The 23,236-nt window shown below is 41.0% G+C and overlaps 1 protein-coding gene across 1 annotated transcript in view; it reads left to right on the top strand.

Moving 5' to 3' along the window:
• The window catches only part of ZSWIM6 (zinc finger SWIM-type containing 6), an 82,326-nt gene that overhangs the window by 40,927 nt on the left and 18,163 nt on the right, over window positions 1-23,236 (top strand). The window contains exons 5-7 of the mRNA XM_004703704.2: window positions 15,451-15,630; window positions 21,183-21,359; window positions 21,650-21,796. Coding sequence (XP_004703761.1) covers window positions 15,451-15,630; window positions 21,183-21,359; window positions 21,650-21,796 — 504 coding nt within the window. The remainder of the gene's footprint in view (window positions 1-15,450; window positions 15,631-21,182; window positions 21,360-21,649; window positions 21,797-23,236) is intronic.

Genomic DNA, 23,236 nt, shown 5'->3' with positions numbered 1-23,236 from the left:
GGTGGTTCTTTGAGTCGGAAAGTAAGCATTCAGATCATGCACAGCACATGTCTTATGTAGGGAAGACAGGTCTTATGGGAAAGTTGTAGAAAAAGACCTAATGAAGGTCTAAAGAGTCTTTTCAGATGGTTCTTACAGACAGACGCACCCGAGAGTTTGCTCAGAGTCAGCACAGGAGCTGGCCAACACCCGGGGCATGGTCTGCGGGCCACTGCTGGTCGCACGTGCCCTCTCACCTCTCTGCCTAGGGGCGCCCTGACTCAGATCAAGAAGTCTGCTCCATGGTACCTTCTCCTTTTGGTTGTTTTCCTTCTGCCTTTAGCACCCCTCCCTCTCCCCTGAGTTGCAGAGGCCCAGAGTGGTGACGGGTAGGAGGAGCAGGCTCTGATGATGTCCTGTAGGACCAAGCTGCGAATGCAGTCAGGTTGTTTTTTAATGAATCTTCCATGTTGATCCCGAAGCACCGACAAGTTAAATGGGAAGACTACATACCAGATGAAGGCCACAGGTTTATCCAGAAGGAACATCTAGAAAACCAAGTGCCTGTTGGGGATATCAGTGACTTCTTTCCCAACAAAAAGATGGTTATTTAACTTAAAATTTTTCTGAGCCTTATTTAAATTATTAGCAGTTGGGTACCATTGCCTAAGGGCTTAGTCCTGCTTTACCTAGGCAGTCTAAAACCTCTCTCTGCAGTATCCCTGAGTTCTTACATGATAAAATAATAATAATTTATAAATTATCAAGATTTCATGAGGGAGGAGGGACAGGGAGGGAGGGGAAAAATGAGGAGCTCATACCAAGGCTCAAAGAAAGAAAATGTTTTGAGAATGATGACGGCAACAAATGTACAAATTGCTTGACACAATGGATGGATGTATGGATTGTGATAAGAGTTGTACGAGCCCCCAATAAAATGATTTTAAAAAGAAAAAGAAAAAAAAATCCCAGAAGCTTTTTAATGGTGAAAAACTGGGACACAAAATTTAAAGTTGGAAAAATGCTTTCACCAATTGAACTTATCTTTCAAATGTGGGTGACTGATAAATTAAGACTGCATTGTACTGGAACAGTATTGTAATTAGGGTCAGAATTTTAGTGTGCTCTGACCCGAGAAATTTTTGTGACTAAAGTTTGCTAGCACAACTAATTATACCAGTGATCTCTGATGTGTGGCTGCATTTAGGCATTTCATGGTCTCTAAATAAGTATAATTAGTTAATTGGATCATGCATGAAGTTTTAGCCTCTTATAATAGTCTCTGAGAACAAAAATAAATACGGTAAATATTGTGCACTGTTTGATAACTGTGGGACCCTGGGAAATACTAACGTGATTTTACTTTGCTACTGTTTCATAAGAATAAACATGGTATTAAAAATCAGAAATTAAGTAAGGGGGTGTTGGGGTGGGAATTAAGTTTTCACATAACAACCCTTAATTCTCCACATTTGAAGTAGAGGAAACCCTTGAGTCTTCTGATACGAGTGATATCCCGTCAAGTACATTCAATAGCAACATCAAATGGACATGGTTCTAAGGTTTCCTTTTACTTTAAAAGTTTGGAGTCTTGACTTTGTAATTAGTGGGCTGATTTTGATTGTTGAAAAAAGGACTGTGAAAACAACTATGAAATGCAACTGACCAGTAAGTTTCATTGAGTGTTGGGCGGTAGAAGTCTGTAACATGGCCGGTTGGTTCCTTCAGTCGCGGATCGTCAAGCCCAGCAGGAAGACGCCAGCAGGTCGAGCGCTCTGGGTCGCACACACGCACGCTGCCCCAGAAGCGCTGAGGCAGACCTAACTCACGCAGACCTGCTAAACTCACAAACTCAACACGCCGCCGCCACGTCCATGCCAACTCATAGCAACCCCTGCGGTGCTCCGAGACTAACACTTTATGGGAGTAGAAAGCCTCATCTTTCTCCCGGGAAGTGGCTGGTGGATTCAAACTGCTGATCTAACCTAACCTAGCCTAACCTAACCTAACCTAACCTAACCTAACCTAGCCTAACCTAAGCTAACCCCTACACCTCCCAGGGCTCCTAGATGACCTGATAGGCCATCATGGCATTTTCAGAGAGACAGCTTTTTACTGACTTAAATAATCAATTTGAAATTATCTGTTGCACCTTTGATTGTTGTATCTACAGTGAACAGATTTGCTCTGGGTTAGCAGGCAGTCCTGGGAAATGCGACGTGGTCTTTTGTTAAGGCTCTTTTGCGGTGACCTCGTATACATTTTTGTTGTATCTTATCCACAGAGAGACATTTTCTAAGTATGCATGAACACATGGGTGAACAAAGTACAACCTTTAGAGGGCTGGACTTCTAACCCCAAGGCCATCGTCCAAACCCGCTAGCCACTCTGAGAGAGAAAAAATAAGAGTGTTTGTTCCCATGGCGATGTATAGTCTCAGAAGCCCTATGTAGGGTAGCTATGAGTAAGAATCAACTCGATGGCAGTGGATTTGGGGTTCATAACTTTAGACAGAAATGTACTATTTCTGTAGTGCTGCTGAAACATGAGGAATGGAACAATGTTTATCAAATTAAATTCATATTTATCTAGAATTCTGTGCAGAGCTGCATGTGTGAAGCGTAACTTAGGGAAGTACTCTGTAACCTGAGCGTGTTAGCTTTGAGGAGCAGGAGTCTCAGACCAAATCTGGGCACCCTTTAATAGCACCACAGATTCTCTACTAGTCTCTGAACCTCGGTTCCTCATCTGCAGCGTGGGTGTGTTCTAAGGCTAACATATGCTCGTTTGTGTAAAATGCAAAGCACTGAGTTAGTGTGAAAGAGCATTGGTGGCATGAAGTGTTGGGCTGCTAACCACCAGGTCAGCAGTTCAAAACCACCAACTGCCCCAGGGGAGAAAACTGAGGCTCCCCACTCCCATCAAGGGCTACAGTCTCTAAAGCCCACAGGGACAGCTCTGGCCTATCCTGTAGGGTCACTATGAGTTGGAATCGACTCAGTGACCGTGAGTTGAGTTGAATTCGTGTGAAAAAACATTGTTAAATGGCAGTATTTATTGTTAGGTGGGTAAGTATAGCTGCTATTCCCTTTTAGAAACATGTTATCTGAATTAAATGGATCACTCCTTTTTACCCTAAAGACAGACATTTTAAGACTTTAATCGTGGAATCTAATTAGAAATATAAGAGGTGTAACCTGATATTTTTAGGCTTTTCCTTGAAGGGGTAAAACATTAGCATACAAACCAGCAGTTTATATTGTAGTGTGTGTTGGGACACTTTTTATGCTGTTAAATTTTTATAATCATTTTCTTTTTGCATGATTTACAGCTATCTCAAATATTGAGTAGTTTGGCTCTTTTTACTAAATGACTTTGTCATACTCATTGGAAAATAATGTAGTTTTCCATTTTGTAAGCTAGCAGATCTATCAGCTTTCTCTAGCTGTGAACATAAGGGTCATGCGTCGGGGCTGATGCTACAGCAACTAAACAGCAACATAGATTCTTAGCCAGTCTTCTCATTGGGATAGTGTGCCCTTCCTCTCCTGGTACTTGTGCAGTTTTTATAAAGGCTTGGCTAACCAGAATATGGCAGAAGAGATGCTAGGCTAGTTTCTGGGCTTTGAGTGTTCCCTCCTGTCACTTTGGCAGGCTCTGCCATAAAGCCCTACGTTTCTGCTGGGGAAGTTCGGCCATCCTGAGAAAGCCCAAGCTGTTGATGTGAACCTGTTAGAGCAGAGGAGCTAGGTAGAGAGAATTCAGCTTACGTAGCAACAGATAACCAGATGAGTGGTCATCATGCTGGCAGTGCTTCCTGTTTATTATCCACGTCCCAGGTGATGTTGCTGTTGTTAGGTGCTGCTGAGTCAGGTTGGACTCACGGCCACCCAGACGCCACACCAGCACTGTCATTCCATCTCCTTGACTGTTCCAGTGACCCTCCACGTCACCAAGCATTTTCCGTGTTCTCCGCCAGCACCATCACTTCTTGTTTCCTTGTCCCATTGATGTGCATGGGAGGTGTTGTTGTTGTTGTTAGGCAGGGGCAGTGAGTGGGTTCTGACCCATCGCCACCCTATGCATAACAAAACAAAACTCCGCCCAGTCCTGCCCCATCTTTACAATTGTTCCTGTGCTTGACCCCATTGTCTTTGCCCATCGGTGTAGCCACAGGGTCAGGCCTTCTCATTGAGGGCCCTCCTTTCCTCTTTTTCACTGCCCGCCACTGTACCAACCATAATATCCTTCTTACAGGACTGGTCTCTCCTGACAACATGTCCAAAGTATCTCAAGACTAAGTCCCACTGTCTTTGCCTCTAAGGAACACTCTAGCCGTACTTCTTCTAAGACAGATTTGTTTTGACAGCCCCATGTACTTTGAATGTTCTTACCCAGCTGCGCAATTCACATGCATTGATTCTTCTTCACTCTTCTTCACTCAATGCCCAACCTTCACACGCACAACATGAGGCATAGAATATAATAACTGAGGTGTAAAGATGAAGTCCTGCTGTCCCTTGAATTGGGCTAAACTGGATGTTTCTTAAAAATGAATCCACATTATAGGAAATAGTATAACAAGATCCATATGCATTTTTAAATAGTAATTATTGCCCATCTTTAAATTATCTTTAAGCCAAATTGTTTCCTAGTTTAACTTCTTGGTTCCCTCCCTCCCCATCAATACCACCACCTCAGTTGGGGTGCTGAAAGCAGTTAGTGTTGACGGCTGTGGAGGCGGGGAGACAGCGTGGATGGCGGGTTAGGCGTGCTTGGCCGTGAGTACTGGAGGGGGAGGAGGCAGGTAAGGGAACCAAGCTGAAGGAAGAGTTGGCACAGACCTTCTTACTGCCCTCCTTTGCCATGAATTTACCGAGGTCAGAGAAAATGTTATCTAACGCTCTTGGGTTGGGTAAGAGTCTGGGAAGTGCCTTGTCACCTGTCACCAAGTAGGTGAGGATCAAATTACGAAAACATCTCAACCTCTAAAGGGAAGATGCCTCTGGGCTCAGGGCGGGGCCTGGGAGGCCTGAGAAAACTATGTTACAGGAAATGGAAACATCTGTAAAAGTTTGACATTGAGACCCAGGTGAAAGTAGAGGCTGAAATGTCTCTACCTGAAAACATAAGGGAAGTGGAAAGTAATTGTACAAGTACCTTGTATGACTGGTTTAAGAAGTGTTTACTATGACTGCTATTTTGTGTACTACACTGAGTATTTATTTGGGTATCAAATGGTCACTTGAAATCAGAGTCCTCAGTTCTCTTTGAACCATCAAGTCTCTATTTACTCAACATCATAGTCTCCTACAAAGGGGATTTTGTAGCTTTTTTGTTTTTTTTGAAGCCCAGTGAGCTCTACAATTAGTAAGACACTTTTTTTGCTTATACCTGTTAGCCCACGTAAGTCTAAACAGCCCTGTGAGTCCTTGTGTTTCCCTGAGAGAACTGCTACGCAGAAACAAAGAGGGCTTGTTCGTGGGCCTACAGCTGGTAATCCACACCTTGTCCATTCCAGACCTCGTAGATGAAAAATATCTTCTAGCTGGAAATAGAAAACGCTATGGCTGTGAGGTGGAGCACGATGCTGTGTGATTTGTACATCTAGATGTTGGCTGTAACAGGCGGCCCTGTTAACAGGGAATGTAGCATTCACGGGTCTTTCCCAGTGTTGCTGGGAGTGCCGCTGGCTGGCTCTCTTCCACTGGCTCTCTGCTATTGGGGGAATGCAGAAGTGAGGCGCGAAAGAAGAGCTTCCAATGCGTGATGCTCTGCCTCAGTCAGAGGCACGCACTCGGGTGTTTGGTCAGGTACAGGAGGATGTGAACCGGTTCAGACCACTGGCTGGATTGGGACCAGTGAGTTACTTTATGAGAAGAAAGTTTTGTGTTTCTTCTCAGGGGTGTTACCCCTATTGTTGGTTTACTTTGGCTCGTATGTTCCAGTGCATATTTCTACTCGGATCCCTGAGTGCTGATGACCTGGAGTAGTGGAAGGGAGGGCGGAAGCGAAATGTGTCATGGAGAATTCACAAGCTAGCAGACACTTACACCAGTGACTTCACTGATGATTGCCTGCCTATCCTTGGAGGCCAAGAAGTTAGTAAAGCCACTTGAAAGTATTTAACTTTTATTCATTCCAAGTAATTACGTGTCCTTTGCAAAAGAAGCAGTAATACCAGCTAGGGGTGGAGTCCTCTGCTGGGTTCTGGGAATACTTACTTATCTTTGAATTCTCTATTTCTGGTTACTGGATCCCTGGTGGTGTAGATGTTAAGCATTGGGTTGTGATCTGCATGGTTGGCAGTTCAAAACTAGTAGCAGCTCTAAGGAAGAAAGACTGGGCTTTCTCCTCCCATAAACAGTTACAGTCTCAAAAACCCACAAGGGGTCAAGTCGCTATGAATTAGCCTTGACTTGATGACAATGAGAGTGCGATTCTGGATGGGTCCTTAAAACGGTTAATAGAGGGCCAGTAGAAGTGAAGTGTTTAATCATCAAAGTACTTTATTCCTAAAGCTACAAATGTTAAGGTGTGTTTGAGGGGGAAGATAAAAATGCCCAAAGTAAGGCTCTGAATTAATAAAATTTGGAGAATGACTTACTTAATTTGGTTAACTTGGTTATTAAGGCTAATTACAGCTTTTGTAATGGTGACTGTTAAGATAAAAAGACTTTATTATCATTCTGAACTTGAGTCTAACATTAAGAACATTCTTTTAGGATGAAAATTCTCTTTAGAGAGGTGAGCAATGAAAGAATGTTACAGACAAATTAATATAGGCTTGGTTAATTTTTTTCCCCCTTGTTCTGAAAAATGGAAATTTTTTAATTAGGGAAATACAGGCATGAGATTCTAAAATGAGTTTGTGGAATTATTTCTAACTAAAAGTCATCGAAATCATTGTTTTAAGTTCCAAGAATACCTAATATTTTGCTTTTAAAGATTTTTCACTTCTGTGGGTGTGCATTTCTCATTTTTAAAATGATAATCTTAATTCTGACCTCTTAGGAGTATTCTAATGAGTCGATGAGAAACTGTTAGTAGAACCCTATCCTGTCTCCCAAAGGGGGACATTCTGTTCTAACTCACATTGACCCTTTAGGATACAGTAGAATTGCCCGTTGAAGTTTTCCAGGGCTGAACAACAGTGTAATCAGGTTGCCACATCTGTCCTCCTTCACAGAGTAGCTGGTGGAGTTAAAGTTACTGGCCAGACACTTAGACACTGTCCTGCTGGGGCACCTTTTAGTGCCTATAAAACCAAACACCAACCCATTAGTGTGGAATTAATTCTGACTCAGAGTGACCCTATAGACCAGAGTAGAACTACTCCATATGACTTCTGAGGCTATAAATCTTTATGGGACTTCTGCCATGCATTAGCAGCAGTTAAACAGACACCCTTTGATTAGTAGATCAATGCTTAACCCACTGTGCAATTAGGACTCTATTATAGGGCTCTTGTTGCGGGTAGTGACCATGGGGTCACAATTGTCTTTATGTTTGAGCCCCTTGCTGAATTTCCTGTACCTCCTAATAGCCTTTTTCTTTTTCAATTTTCTTCTCCACCGTCATTCAAATGCATCCATTCTTCTTCAGTCTTCCTGATTCAAGACCAACTCTCACGTGCATGTGAGGCGGTTGAAAACACCATGCCTTGGATCAGCTTAGTTCCAAAGGAGCATCCTTGCTTTTCAAAATGTTACAGACGTCTCCTGCAGCAGATCAACCTAATACAGTGCGTCCTTTGATCTCTTGGCTGCTGTTTCTTTGAGCATTGATTGTGGATCCACGCAAAGTGAAATCCTTGACAGCTTTAATCTTTTGTCTTGATGTTACCTATTGGTTCAGGGTTTTTTTGTTGTTGTTTATTTACCCTGAGTTGTAATCTCTGTTGAATACTGACTTAGCTTTGACCTGTTCTTCCTTATGTTTTTAATAACCTTTTGCTTTCTTCATGTACTATGTTCTTGATGTCATCCCACCGCTTGTCAAATCGTCTGTCAGTAGTGTTCAATGCAAGATCTCTTCTTGTGTGTGATATTCTCAAAATTCAAGTGGGATACCCTCACGGTCCCCCATCTAGTACCAAGTAGAACTGCTTCCTAAAGTTATCTTGGCTGTAATCCGTGTGGAAGCAGATCAGTATGCCTTTCTTCCACATGGCTGCTTGGAAGGTTTGAACCTCCAACCTCTAAGTTAGTAGCTGAGAGCAAACCGTCCCTCCCAGGCACCTTCCCAGTTATAATAGGTGGTCATTAACAATGATGATGATTATCAGTTTTTACAGTCTCTGTGTGTGTGTTCTTCCATTTATCTCTTCAAAGGACTTTCTGAAGGGTAGAACTAAATTCCCTTGTCATATAACAGTATCTTAGGTTCACTATCGCGCCTTCATTTGTAAGTTAATCTTTTAGTACTGTATACTTTGGCTAATATTTTGTTAATTTTAACCTTTGAGTTACTTAAAAGAACTTCTGCTTAGTATAATTTTGGTTATTCTATTTTTAAAAACAGGCATTGCTTTTAAATATTTAAAAAACTAGATATTGAATGTGAGAACAATGGATTTGTGATACATAAATGAGTATATTTAGAATATATAGTTTCTATATTTGATTTGAAAATAACTGTTAGCTTTAATTGACTTGGTAGTACTTTCAACTTGATCTTCAAAATAAATAATAGTTGTTAATATAGCTATGGATTCAAATATAAATATCTGGATTATAAAAATAGACAAATTAAAAATTGACCGCTCATTTCTAGATAGACATCTACATCATGTTTGTCAATATTAATTCACTTGGTTGATTTTATGCACAGGAATTTCATTAATAACAACCAATAAGTGAAAGTATTAGTCACACATATTTCTTAGGGCATGGTCTTAATTTTATCTGATAAAATATTCAATTAAGATTATGAATAAGAATCATAAGATAAAAATATCTGAAGAAAACCATGAAATTCTTAAATATTACATGTTGACTATTATAACTTGATATTTTAAAAGATATTTGATTTTTTGGTGAACATTTGAGTTTAGTATAACCTTATAAATCCTAATGCAAAATTTTGTATCCAGTCTATAGGGTTTCTATTGTCATTTAATTAGTTACATGGAACTTCATTCATAGTGTCCATCGGTTCAAAGCCTGAAACCATAAGCTGGTTCCATAAGAAAGGCTGTTAGTTATGTACATGTAACAATACAAATAACAATGGTTACTATGTTGATTTGCGATAGACTGTGGTCCAGTTCATTTGAAGCTGGATTTCCTGGTTCTTGGATCTGGAAATGCAGAAATGTAATAAACTAGTGATTCGTAGTGTACTTCTGCTTGTAAGTGGGGTCTTACAGAGAGAGCTCTTGCTTTGAGTTTCTATAGCGTTTGGGGAAACAACCACCAATAGCTTGATAATTGTTTGATCCATATATAAAATCGTACTACTATTTTAAAACTAACTTTTAATTTACATATTTTCTCTTAGTGTCTAATTTTGAGATTGTACAGGCGCATCGTCATGTGATCACTGCTACAATCAAGATATGTAATGGCTCCATTACTGCCTAAAGCTTCCACGGGCTTATCCTTCATAGTCAAAGCCACTGCCCCATCCCCACTCCCACCCCAGGCCATATCTGATCTATTCTCTCTGTTCTTTTAGTATCTTCTCTTCCAGAATGTTAAATCATCAGTGAGTGAGTGAGAGAGAGAGATTGTGTGTGTGTGTGTGTGTGTTCGTGTTCATTCATTCCTGGATTGCCTTTTGAGGGTTGCTTCCCTTAGCATAGTGCATTTGAGATGTTCTGGGCTCATCAAGGGTTTGTTTTGGTTTTTGGTCACTGTTGAGTAGTCTCCCATTGTGTGGTTGTGTCACAGTTTATCTGTTCATTCACCAGTTGAAGGACTTGAGTTGTTTCCAGTCTTTGACACTGATGAATAAAGATGCCGTAAGCATTCTTGTACAGTTTTCTGTGTGAACATATGTTTTCATTTATTTTGGGTAAATTCTAGGAATGAAGTTGCTGGATCATGTGGTAAATATATTTGCGCTTAAGAGAACCTGCCGAGCTCCTGCCGAGCTTTTTTAGAGTGGCGGCACCATTTTGCACTCTCCACAGCAGTTTTTCAGCATTCCAGTTGCTCCACAGCCTCACCAGCAGTTAGTATTTTCAACTCCCTGCTAATATTAGCCAGTTTTTATTTATTTATTTTTCCATTCTTCTCTGCAATCAGGTTTTTATTACCTCACTTGACATCTGAAACTACCATTGCCACTGAGTTGATGCAGACCCTTTGTAGGGTTTCTTTTTCCTTTTTTTAAATCATTTTATTGGGGGCATGTACAACTCTTATCACAATCCATACATGCATCCATTGTGTCAAGCACATTTGTACATTCATTGCCATCATCATTCTCAAAACATTTGCTTTTTATTTGATCCTCCCTTGGTATCAGCTCCTCATTTTCCCCCTCCTTCCCCACTCTACTTCCCTCACAAACCCTTAATAATTTATAAATTATTATTATTTTGTCATGTCTTACACTTCACCCACTTTTTTGTTGTCCATCCTCCATGGTGGGGCTTATATATAGATCCTTGTGATCAGTTCCCCCTTTCTACCCCACTTTCCCCCTACCTTCCTGGTATTGCTACTCTCATTATTGGTCCTGAGGGGTTTATCTGTCCTGGATTCCCTGTTTCCAGTTCTTATCTGTACCACTGTACATCCTCTGGTCTAGCCACATTTGTAAGGTAGAATTGAGACCACGATAGTGGGGACTGGTCGGGTGGAGGGAAGCATTAAAGAACTAGAGGAAAGTTGTATGAAAAGAAGCATTAAAGAACTAGAGGAAAGTTTTATGTTTCATTGTTGCTGTACTGCACCCTGACTGGCTCATCTCCTCTGCACCCTGACTGGCTTGTCTCCTCCATGCAACCCTTTTATAAGGGGATGTCCAGTGGCCTACAGATGGGCTTTGGGTCTCTACGCCGCATTCGCCTCATTCACATTGATATGATTTTTTGTTCTTTGAAGCCTGATACCTGATCCCATCGATACTTTGTGATCACACAGTCTGTTGTGCTTCTTCCATGTGGGCTTTGTTGCTTCTCAGCTGGATGGCCGCTTGTTTATCTTCAAGCCTTTAAGACCCCAGATGCTATGTCTTTTGATAGCCGGGCACCATTAGCTTTCTTCACCACATTTGCTTATGCACCCATCTTGTCTTCAGCGATCGTGTTGGGAAGGTGAGCATCATGGCATTCCAGGTTATTAGAACAAAATGTTCTTGCATTGAGGCAGTGCTTGAGTAGACACCCAATGTCCATCGCCGACCTTAATTAGCCAGTTTTTAAGTGGTGCCATATTGTGGTTTTGATTTGCATTTCCTTAATGATTAATGATGGTGAGCATCTTTTCATGTGTTTACCTTCTGAGGTAAAATGTCTGTTCAAATGTATTGGTTGTCCATTTGTGTTATTTGTTTTGGTACTTTTGTTGGTGGTGTTATCTTAGTGAGTTTTGAGAGGACTTTGCATATTCTTAGAGCCCCTGAGGTACTATCAGGTGAGCATTGTGCTGCTGACTGTGGAGTGGACAGCTCAAACCCACCAGCTTCCCCAAGGGAGACAAATGAGGCTGTGAACTCCCATAAAAGCTTTACTGCTTTGGAAACCCTACAGAGGGCCACAGTGAATCAGAATTGACCCAATGGTAATAGGTTCGTTGTACTTATTTTAGATATATTTCTTTTGTTAGGTATGGGATTTATAGATGTTTTCTCTCTCTTAACATTGACTTTTGCAAAGCATAGATTTAAAATTTGAATGAAGGCCACTGTGTCGAATTTATCTTTTATAAATAATGTTTTGGGTTTTGTATATAACAATATCTTTGCTTAACCTTTGCAAAGATTTTCTCTAAAGGATTTTCTAGAAGCTTTATGGTTTCAGGTTTGGGTTTGTGATTATATATAAGGCATGCAGTATGAATTGGGGCCTTTATGTGGGTACATGGGTGTCCAATTATTTCAGTACAGCTTGTTGAAAAGACTGTTTTCCTTCATTGAATTCAATTAATTGAACATACTTGTGTGGGTCTTATGAACGGATCCATGTGCTTATTTCATTTTTGACAGTACCACAGTAGTTTGTATTAGTGTACCTTTATTTAAAAGTCTTGACTTCAAGTAGCATGAGTCTTTCAACTTTTTTATTTAAAAAAATTGCTGGTCTGAAATCCATTGCCTTTCCTTAAAAATCTTAGCGTCAGTTAACAAATGCATACAAGAAGCCTCTTAGGGCGTTGCAGCCCTTTTGAATCTGTAGATTAATTTTGGGAGAACCAACATCTTAACAGTTGCATTTTTCAGTCCGTGAACAATAATAACTTTCTACTTTTTTAGGTTGTCTTTGGTTTCTTTCATCAGTATTTTGTAATTTTATTACACAGAATCTATACATAATTCTGATTTATACTCAAATATTTCATGCTTTTATGTGCTACTATAAATAGTGCTTAATAGTGTTCATTTTTAATGTTTTATTTTGTTTGTTTTGGAATTACCTGGACCTTGCGAAACTGAGGAAGTCTAGACGATTTTTCTTAAGTTTATTGGAACATAAACCACATATCATAACAATTAAATAGCTCAGTCATATCAGGAAGAGTTGTACAATCATCATCACAATCAATTTTAGGTCTTCTTCTTTCTTGTACCCATTGTTATTAACTCTTTATTCCCACCCCTTCCCAGCCTTTCTGCCCTACCAAGAGACCAGTCATCCATTTACTGCCTCTGTAAATGTACCTATCTTGGATTTCATGTACCGAAAATAGTACCCCCACCACCCCCAAATCTAACACCAACAAAGGAAAATGGCAACTGAAAAGAAATAGAAAATATTAAAAGCTAGAATAACTTTAAAATGCACCCCAAAAGATGTTCAATTTTAATCTAACGATCTGCAGTAGTCTGCTTTGTAATAGGCATATTGTTAGCAAGTAAAGGCTCTTTCTTTTTCCCTTTGAGATCTCTGACTTTTCCCTCTCTTTCTGCCCTGTTTGCCTGGCTGTCACTTCCAGTGTGATGTCAAATGGGAAGTGGTGTTTCGTTGGGGGAAAGGCACCCAGTCTCTTTGTAGATGCCTTTTAGCTGAGAAGCCTCATCTTTTGTCTTTTCTTTAAACTATGAAGGACTGTTGATTTGTCATTCGTCTTTTCTACATATATTGAGATAGTCATACGATTTTTAATCTCTTAATGTGGTCAATTAATAGTGGTTGTTTTTTTAATGTTGAACTAGCCTTGTACACCTGAGACAAACCCATTTAAAGTTTATCTTTCTGTTTAATATGTTGCTTATTTAGATTTGCTAATATTTTGTTGAAGATTTTTCCTTCTATGTTCATAAGGGACATAAATCTTTAGTTGTCCTTACTTGTCATCTTTGTTTGGTTTTACTATTACAGCCATGCTGGCCTCCGCAAATAAGTTGTGGAAACATTCCCATCGTCTACTCTCTGGAGGGTACTCACTCCACAGAATGAGCGTTATTTCGTTCTTGAGTCTTTGTTAACGATTTTCTAGGAAAGTCATTTGAACCGGTTTGGTTAGCAGATTTTTCACTATGAATTTAATTTATTTACTGGAATTATTATTATCCCAGTTATTGTTTCCTTTTAAGTAAGCTTTGTTAGTTTGTAACTTTCCAGAAATTTGGCCATTGTATCAGCATTATTGGCCTTCTGGGCATACGTTTCTCCCTGATATTCATTGGCTGGCCTGTTCCTGCCCCTGGGAGCCGCAAACGGTGCGTCTTCTTGGCTGGCGTCTTTCTGTCTGTCGGTCTGCTAAAGCTGTATTGATTTTATTGATCTTTCTGAAGAATCAGCTTTGGACTTTGTTATTTATTTGATCTGTTTCAATTCCATTGAGTTCTGATTCCTGCTATTTTCTTCCTTCTCCTTGTTTTGACTTTAATTTACTATATTTGTTTTGGTTTCTTAAGGTGGTGGTTTAGATTGTTGGTTTCTTCTCTCCCAGCATCGGCATATATTCAAAATTTATTGAGATGGCTATATGACTTTCCCAGCATAGCATTTAATGCTATAAACTTCCTCTTAAATGCCTTTGGGCGGGGGCACTAAATTCCACAAAGTTTTAAATGCTATTTTCATTCAGTAAAAAAGATTTTCTTATTTCCCATGTGACTTCTCCTTTGTCTCATGCATAATTTAATGTGTTGTTTAATTTTCAGATATTAAAGATTTTTCAAAGTTCTCTTTAGTAAATGCTAGGTTAATCTTATTATGTCAGAGAATATATGTTTTGCGATTCAATGCTAACATTTTCAAGGTTTGTTTGTATATTTAAAATGAGTGTGTGTGTGTGTGTGTGTGTGTGTGTGTGTGTGTGTTTCCCGCTTATTTGGGGTTGATACGGTTGTTAAGATTTTTTTTTTCAGTCCTAATTTTCTTTCTTCTATTTGATTTTGGCCTTTTTGTTTTTCTTCAGTCCTATCAAATTACTCAGAGAAACGCTAAGTCTAAATATCGTCGTATCTGTTTCTTCTTTCAATTCTGTCATTTCTTTTTGTTAGATGCGTATTCATTTAGGATTGTTGTGTCTTCCCACGTTATTCACGGTAGTTCCCCTTATTCTGATGTCCGACTTTGTGTGATCGTTAATATAGCTACTCTAGCTTTACTTTTATAGGGTTTGCGTGGTGCATTGATTCCATCCTTTTCCATTGAACCTATCTGTGTCATTGTATTTAATGTAGACTTCTGGTACACAGTCTAGAGTTGAATCTTATTTTTATATCTGATTTGGCCATGCTTTGGATAGGTACATTTAAATCATTTACATTTACTATAATTATTAATATCACTGAATTTAAGTCTGCCATTTTATTACTTGTTTTATGTTTGTCCTGTTTCTCTTAGATCATTTGATGTTTAGTATCTCATTTTAACATACTTGGGGATTTTTTGTTTGTTGTTTTTAACTTGGCTATCATTGTTGGTGTAAGGTGGTATCTGTCTCATCCTTGCTCTGATTTTCATCTCTCAGATGGCTAGTGATTCTGAGCATTTCTACATATGTTTGTTAGCCTTTTCGACGTCATCTTTGGTGAACTGCCTGTTCTAGTCCTTTGCCCACTTTTTAATTGGGTTATTCGTCTTTTTCTTATTGAAATGCTGGCAGTTTTGTTGTGTCAGTTTTTTTATTATTACAATTAGCCTTAGTCTTTTGTGTAACATCATTTGGATCTTTGGTCCAAACTCAGACTCTGCTATATCTCTTTGCAGAAAACTAATTTATGAGAATTATAAATATCCCAGAACAGGGTTCATTTGAAATGGTTTAAAATGTGTCATTAGCTATTTTAATTAGATATTTTTATCATTTAAAATTTTGCTTGCACCCCTCCCACTCCCCCTCAAATTAGGTGCCCTGTGGATGTGTATCGTTTTGAATCCCCACTGCAAGTTGGAGCAGAAGAGCAGTTGGCTAAAACAGCTGAAAAAGTGGAACAGTGTTGATGTCTGTCCCTGGGAAGACGGAAATCACGGGAGTGAGTTACCCAACCTAACCAACGCTCTGCCTCAGGGGGCAAATGCCAGCCAAGGTGAGCAAGACAAGCAGCATTCTGCTGGTTTTTTATGTACTTAATTGTGCACATATGTTTATAACAGTCGCTTACAAAAGTTACGGGGAAATGACACATTTATTATCTTTCGCTATGGATTTGTGTATGTGTTTATACTTTACTTGCTCTATATGCAATTTTTGAATATTCTTAGAATACAAGTGGTTTAATCCTTATTTTTTAATATGTATTGAAAGAGCCTACTGTTATTTTGGAAAATCCCTCTTTTAACTTTAAAAATCATGGAGTAGGATGGGCATACATTACTTTGCAAAAGCAATATTGAGGGACTTAAGCGTCTGTGTGCTTTCATCTCTGTTGTCAATGGATTACTATGTAATTTAACTTAGCTAGTCAGCTAACCATTTTCAGTTTTAGAATTTAGCAAGTACAGTTTTTATCACTGACTGGAGAGTTCGTGGCATTTGATCCAGGAAAAACCATTACTGTGAAGGTCTGTCTAGCATACATGTGCCAGTCCTTACTGGCTATATGTATGTAAGCAGTGTCCTCCAATATTTAAGACAGTCAACAAGTGCCCCTAGACAAATCCAGACATCCTCTTAAGAATCTCTGCGTCTCATTTGTCTGCTTTTTAAACCTCTTCCTCCCTGCTGGGTCTGCTCCTTCAGCTCAAGGACCTGCATCCTTAAACACCCTTCCTGGATTTTATTTTCCTTGTAGTTACTGTGGACTTACTTCCCCTCTTTCAGATCAAACTTCTTAACCAAGTAGTTTAGTCTTGCAGCTAAAATTTTATGAACCTATCGTTCGTTCTTGTATGATTTTGTGGGTTTTAGTTTGTTTTTAATTTGAAGAGAAAAATTGTAGTTATGATAGATGTAAAGTGGGAATTCAGTGATAGCAGCAGCATATTGACTCTAGGCTGCTGCTCTGTACGGGCTGGCCCCCCACGGAGCTAGTAGCACTGGGAGAGTGGGCCGAGTTTGAGTGGAATGGAGCTCTCAGTGTGTCCAAGAAAGACAGCCATTTCTATTACTCTGTCACGCCAGGCCCAGTGAAAAAGAGGTTCTAGGACTTGGGGAAGATGCTTGTCTGGCTCTGTCTGTCTAGACATCTTTCCTCGGGAATCCAGTATTTGAAATTTGTCATATCTTTATTGCCCTTGATGATTTTATTTAATAGCCTCCAAGGAAATAGATTACCTTCATAACCTAATTGTATTTTTTCTAGATGCTCAAAAAATTTAAGTTTAGTTTTCTAATATTTATTCTATTTCATTACCAGGAAAGAAATGTCTGGTCTCATATACATACATAGATCATCTCTTAAATCCTTTTCTGCTTATTCTTGGCAGTTTTCTCTGTGGTTCGTGCCCCACCACTTCTTTGAGAAGCCATTGTAACATTTATATTTTACCTTTTACTGCCTTGTATTACATTCCTCTTGGGTAAACATGAGTATTCTGTAAGCCTTAGGAAGGTGCTATCCAGTAGTTCACTCTGCACCCTCAACAGTACATCCCACTTAGAGTCTGACCCACAGATTGGAAGTCAATTCCCAGTTTTTGATGCAATATTTACAGCTGTTGTGTCTATAGCTTCTGGAGCTTCTGCCATTAACAACAAAACTACCCTGTTTCCCCGAAAATAAGACAGTATCTTATATTAATTTTTGCTCCCAAAGATGCGCTAGGTCTTATTTTCAGGGGATGTCTTATTTTTCCATGAAGAACAATACGGTACACATTTACTTTTTATTGTTTTATTAAAAGAGACCTCACACTTCCTGTCTGCTCCACCTGCGCTACGGCCAACAGTGAGGTGCATGGGGGCACTCGCCGCTATGGTTCAGAGTCCAGAGTTACAGTAGCTTTGGGGGGGGCTTATTTTCGGGGGGATGCCTTATATTTCAGCGAGAAGCAAAACTGTAAGTAGGTCTTATTTTCTGGAGATGGCTTACTTTTGGGGAAACAGGGTATAACCACATGAGAATCATTTACTTTCTGGAAGCATAGTAATTGTTGTTATTGGTTTTTTTAATATATTAAAATAATAGCCAATATCTTACACCAAAAATAATTTTAAAATTTCCCTCGTATACTTTTCTGAATTTCCCAGATAGTCTTCAATCAACATGTATTTGTATTACATATACTTTATTTAAATTTTTTTTAGCAATTCATGTACTTATTATTTTTTTTAAATTGCTTGGTAATCATTGTTTATCTTAATGCAAAAATTCAATAGCTGTAGAAATGAAAAATAGAAAATGATCACGACTTCAACACCTAATTAAATCAATGCTTCATTTGTACATTTTATCTCCTAGTCATGTTCCATGTACATGATCACGTTTTTATATTTTCTGTATTATTCACTTTTTATTTTGTTTTTCATTGTGATCTGGGTGAAAGTTTACAGAGCAAATTTGTCTTCCATTCAACAATTCCTGCACATTTTGTGTGGTGACACTGACCGAAATTCCCAGCACTCTTCATAGCTTCTCCCGCCTTTCCCGTTCCCATTCATCATCCTTCCCTATCCCTGTCTTTCTCAGGAGCGCTAGCTCTGGGTAATGCTACCCTTGGATCTCATGTGGTTGGCGCTTCTAAGCAGTGCATACCACGCTGGTGTTATTATTCACCTGTTAGATCTGTCATTAACCCGAGAGCTGAGCCACATGAGTAAGTTTGGTTCCAGACCTAAAGGCTGTGTAAGCACTGTGGTCTTGGGGGTTTCACCAGTCTCTGGTGACAGGTGTGCTTTGGTCTTTTCCACGGTGTTGAGTTTTGTTCCGCTTTTTTCCACTCGATTAAGGCTCTCCTACTGTGATCCCTTCCAGAGCAGCCAGCAGTGGTAGCCAGGCACCATCGAGTTCTAGCTCAGGTACATTAGTCCTTTGAACTGATGGTTTTCTTAGACCTTTGTTTTCTTCACTTGTCTTTGCTCAAGACAGGGAAAGACCAAAGAAAAGTTGTACCTTCGAAGGTTGGTCACAATCGTTTAAGACCCCCACCTCTATTCACCAAAGTAGCATTTAGAGCATTGTCTCTGTGAACTGTTATGCCAGTTGACCTTGGTGTCCCCCAAGACTATAGGCCTGAGCTCCCAGGACGAGCAAGGGACTCAGTTCCTCAAGGTGCTTTGTTATCACTGGGACGTTTTCATAGCTTTTCTCTCTGTGTGCTCTGCTGTATTCAAGGATACCTTTGTTGCACATATAAATAAACATGTGGAAGTAGCCTCTGTCAAATGTGTGGAGTCTCATTTGCCAAACCTGTTCCACTTGAGTTGGGTCCAGTAGCCTACATTTTAATTTAAACATTATTTTATGACTATTTAGCCTTTTGTATTGGAATTGGTTATTGTTCTTGCAAAGGGAACAAGTGTTAACTCTGCCTGGCATGTGTCTGCCCTTTTTCAATGCTCATATCATCATAGATAGGCATGTGAACCATTAAGGTATTTGCAGTTGTTTTTGTTAAGTGGAATTTTACTATACACTTTGTTTTTATTACTGAAGTAGCAGATGGTGAGCCAAGTCAGCAATTAAAGTCTTTAACTTACTACTTTAAAACACATGTAATAGTTGATTTTTTTTAAGTCACCTTTTAGTTTTAAAGGAATCCTGGTCTGGTAGTGCAATGATTTAAGCTTTGGGTTGCTAATCACAGGAACAGCGGTTCAAACCCACCAACCCTTCTGTGAGAGAAAGATGAGGCTGTCTGTAGCAGTCTCACACACCCCATCCAGCAAGTCTCCTCTGTCCTGCAAGGTCACTGGGCATTGGACTGACTTGAGAGCGCCGTTTACTGTTTCTTTGTTTGTTGTGTCTGTGTTGTTTTCTTTTCAATTCTGTCTCAGTAAAAACTAACTAAAATGACAAAGCCAACTTAAAAATGCTTGTGCGAGCACCCTGGCTTTGGAATGTTTGTTTTATTGACTATGAGAGTCCATGGAGCCAGTTTCTTATTGGTGGAAGGTATATTTATTCTGCTCAGAGAAGAGGCCGAGTGGATTTGGATGACTCTTAAATGTAACTCTGCTAATCCCATTTGCAAAGCCTGTACCTTTCTGCTGACCTTCGGGTCTCTGGGTAAGAGTCATTACAAATACATCATGATTTATGCCTCTTAAATTAGCCACCATCCATGCATCCTTACATGTCTCCCATTCAAATTCATATAGCTTAATTTGACTCGAGACCAAACTTAACGTCACTCTCTGTTAAAAACATATCAAGAGCCATTCAGAATAACTGAAAGAGCTCTGAATGTGAAGTAAAAATGCCTACGTTTTGAATCCTGACAGCCTCTACCTTGTCATGTGACCCTGGCAAGCTACTTCTCTTGCCATCAGTTCCATCGGCAGACTAGGGAAGGTGGACTAGAATACCTATCTCTGGTTCATTCCTCTTGATTCTGCTGTTCTCTGGTCTTTGTGATTTCCCTTGTGTCCCTGCTCAGTCAAAATACCAGTGACAGGAAGAGGAAACCCAGCCAGCCCAGGAAGCGCCAGCCCCTGGTCCTCACTCGGGGCAGCCACGGGGCAGGAAGGGCTTCCCTGAGCGCAGTGAGGTGCACGTGATGAGGAGAGCTGCTGGCTCTGCTTTGCACTTGAGGCTTGCACCAGGTTTCTTCACAGCTCAAGGGTTAAGTCTGGAGTGCGGGGCCCGTGGCTGGGAGTGCAGTTAGACTGGAGCCATTGTTACCTATAGGCACTGTGTAAGCCCAGACGTGAGTGTGAGAATATCCGTTATTCCCCAAACATTTCTTTTCTCCGTCAGGTCCTGAGACTTGAACCCTCTTTGGAGTGTCTGCTTCTGCCCCTTTGTGATGCCCTGGCATGCACTATGCTGGGACATCACCCCAGGCATGGAACCTGCTCAGGAGTCAGGAGGCAGCCTGTAGGTGCAAGGTAAGTGCGCTGGTTTGTTTTGTAGCTATGTTGTGTGGCTTTGTGAAATGTTAAATTTATGCATTTATGCCCTTTGGGATATAAAGTGGCACTTAATCATTATATCCCAAGAAGCATAATAGTTTTAATTGTGCAAAACCGCACAATATAGTTAAAAAATACAACCAAAAGCACAACCCTTATGCATATCTTTAAAGGCTGACTGCATCTTCCTGGAAGGTTCCATGGCTGGTGCCGCCTCTCTTGCACAGTGTTTGTTAGAGCTGTCGATCCCATCAGGGCGGCCCATCGCAGACCTCCGAAGTGGGGCGCAGGGAGCTTTCCTGGGATCTGTGTGCCGAGTACCTCCTTTGAGTGGATTTGGCTTGGCAGCTAGACTCGACGATTCTTTTCGCAGGATGCCTTTAAGCTTAGCTTTCATGGCTGCAGAGTGTTTGTGTTTGACAAAACAAGAGAGGGAAAGAGCTCTTTGGGCTGAAGGGCCTCCTAGTACTTGGGATATGCGTGTACTCACCCCTCACCCTTCGGCTTCGGGGGTGCAGGACGAACTGTGTGGGTGTGTTTGTGACCATCTGGCCACAGAGTGGTGTGACTGATGTGCTCACATGTGACTGGTAGCTGACACCACTTTCTGAATTGTGGAACAAACAGATTCATCGAACAGGCCGCACCGGACAGTGTTCACGCGAGCCATCGAGGCCTGCGGTCTCCACTGGGAGGACAGCCACTTGCAGCACATTATCAGCAGTGACCTGTACACCAACTGCTGTTACCATGACGACACGGAGAACTCCCTCTTTGACTCCCGCGGGTGGCCCCTCTGGCATGGTAAGCGGCCAAACGGGAAAGACATTCCCTGACTGACTTCTTTGTTCAGTTTCTATGGCATTACTGGAGTGGGAGGGGGCCGTCCAGGGACTCAATGGGAGATGGGTGAATGCCTGGCAATAAGAGTTGCGTTATTTCGTGTCTTGTTTCTTCATTGAAATCCAAGTTCAGAATTGGTTTCTCGTATCTTGTGTACTAGTATTGGGGGGGGGGGGGCATCGAGCTCCCGAATCCTGGTTTTGTAAATCCATCTGACAGTGGCACCTTGCCCCCTTACCTTTCTGCCGTAGAGCATGTCCCCACCGCCTGCGCGCGCGTGGACGCGTTGCGTTCTCATGGGTACCCGAGAGAAGCGCTGAGGCTGGCCATCGCCATCGTGAACACGCTGAGGCGCCAGCAGCAGAAGCAGTTGGAAATGTTTCGAACCCAAAAAAAAGGTGCGTGTGAAGGCGTGTGTGTCCACTGGCTTGTGAGTATTCTTGATCGTGACGTCACAAGGGTTCGTGCTGTCATGAAGGGAGCTGTTACAAAGTGAGGCGATCTGGTGGCCTCCCTCACTGCTCATTTAACAAACTCTCATCGCTGCTTTGTGGAAAACCGTAGACGGTTTTTCCTAGTCGAATGTTGTAAAGAATAAGAGTTTTAAAAACTGCCTTACATTAATTAATTTTGTAAGAAGAAAGTCCTCTTATTGTTTGAGTAGCAGCTTAGCCTATCTCAGAGAGAAGGTCTACTCTACTTTGCTAATGCTGGATGTTGGGGCTCGAGACTAGTCGGCCTGGGTTGGAATCTTGGCTCTGAGCCCCAGCCGGGGGGCCTCGGACAGGGACCGAGCCTCTCCGTGACTTGGATTCCTCATCTGTGGCGTGGGGCTTATGCGTATAGGACCAACCTCTGTTGAGGAGATTAAACCAGTTCCTTCCTATAAAGCACTGGGAACAGTGTGGACCATGTAAGCTCCCCAAATATGTTTAGTGGTAATCATTTCCACATCAGGAAATTTTTTGCCGTCTGTAAACTGACCAGCACAGAACTCGTGGATTTTTCTCAAGTTCTCTAAGTGATGCTCGACGAGCTTACAACCAATAGAACTTGTTCAATCGCCTGTGCTTGTTTTTCAATTTTTGAAATTTAGATCATTCACTGAGTCGATGAGCCAGTGCGATTCATGGCCCTGTTCTACCCTATAGGAGTATCACAGACTGCAATTGTTAGTAGTAGAAAGCCCTGTCTTTCTCCCTGAAGATTCAGATAAGCAATACTAAATAATAGTACGGGCATTGGGTAAAACGTATTGCTAATAGGGTTCTACTTCCTACACACATGGGTATATTAAAAATAATGTATAAAAAATAATGTATTTAAACATGTCTCTGCAATCAGCGGATGGCTGGAGACGTTCTCTCGTCGGGAATACACTTCTCTTAGTCTCATGTAGGGTGCCTTAGAAGATGGTCCAAACAAAGTACTGCTTCCTGAGTGTGTCCGCTGGGCCAGTTCAGTTCGAACCAACCAAACTCACCGCTTCATAATGACCCTGCAGGATGAAGGAGAACTGCCCCTGTGGGCTTTTTCCGAGACGACTTCTGTGCCTGCGTAGAGAGCCTCATCTTCCTCCCAGGAGCAGCTAGTCTTTGTCGGTGTGTGGTCAGCAGCGCAATGTAACCCAGTTCAGTTCGCTTCAAAATTTCATGGCAGCTCCTTCTGGGATCCCCAAGGGGCAGGGTGCATCACGGGAGCTTATTAGGAAGACATTTTTGAAAAATGGAAGACTGCATTGGGGAGAAAAGGTCCAGCAAAGTTAAACGCAGTGTTGTTATTTTTTCCATCACAACAATGCACTTGCTCGTGCTTCTAGAGTAGCGAGGGCTGCCCCA

The sequence above is a fragment of the Echinops telfairi genome, unplaced genomic scaffold (genome assembly GCF_000313985.2).
Source record: "Echinops telfairi isolate 266 unplaced genomic scaffold, ASM31398v2 ScPeMD7_7469;HRSCAF=8507_1, whole genome shotgun sequence".
Lineage (NCBI taxonomy): Eukaryota > Metazoa > Chordata > Mammalia > Afrosoricida > Tenrecidae > Echinops > Echinops telfairi.
Note: the sequence above shows the minus strand (reverse complement) of the source record. Positions and strands in the feature narration are given on the sequence as shown.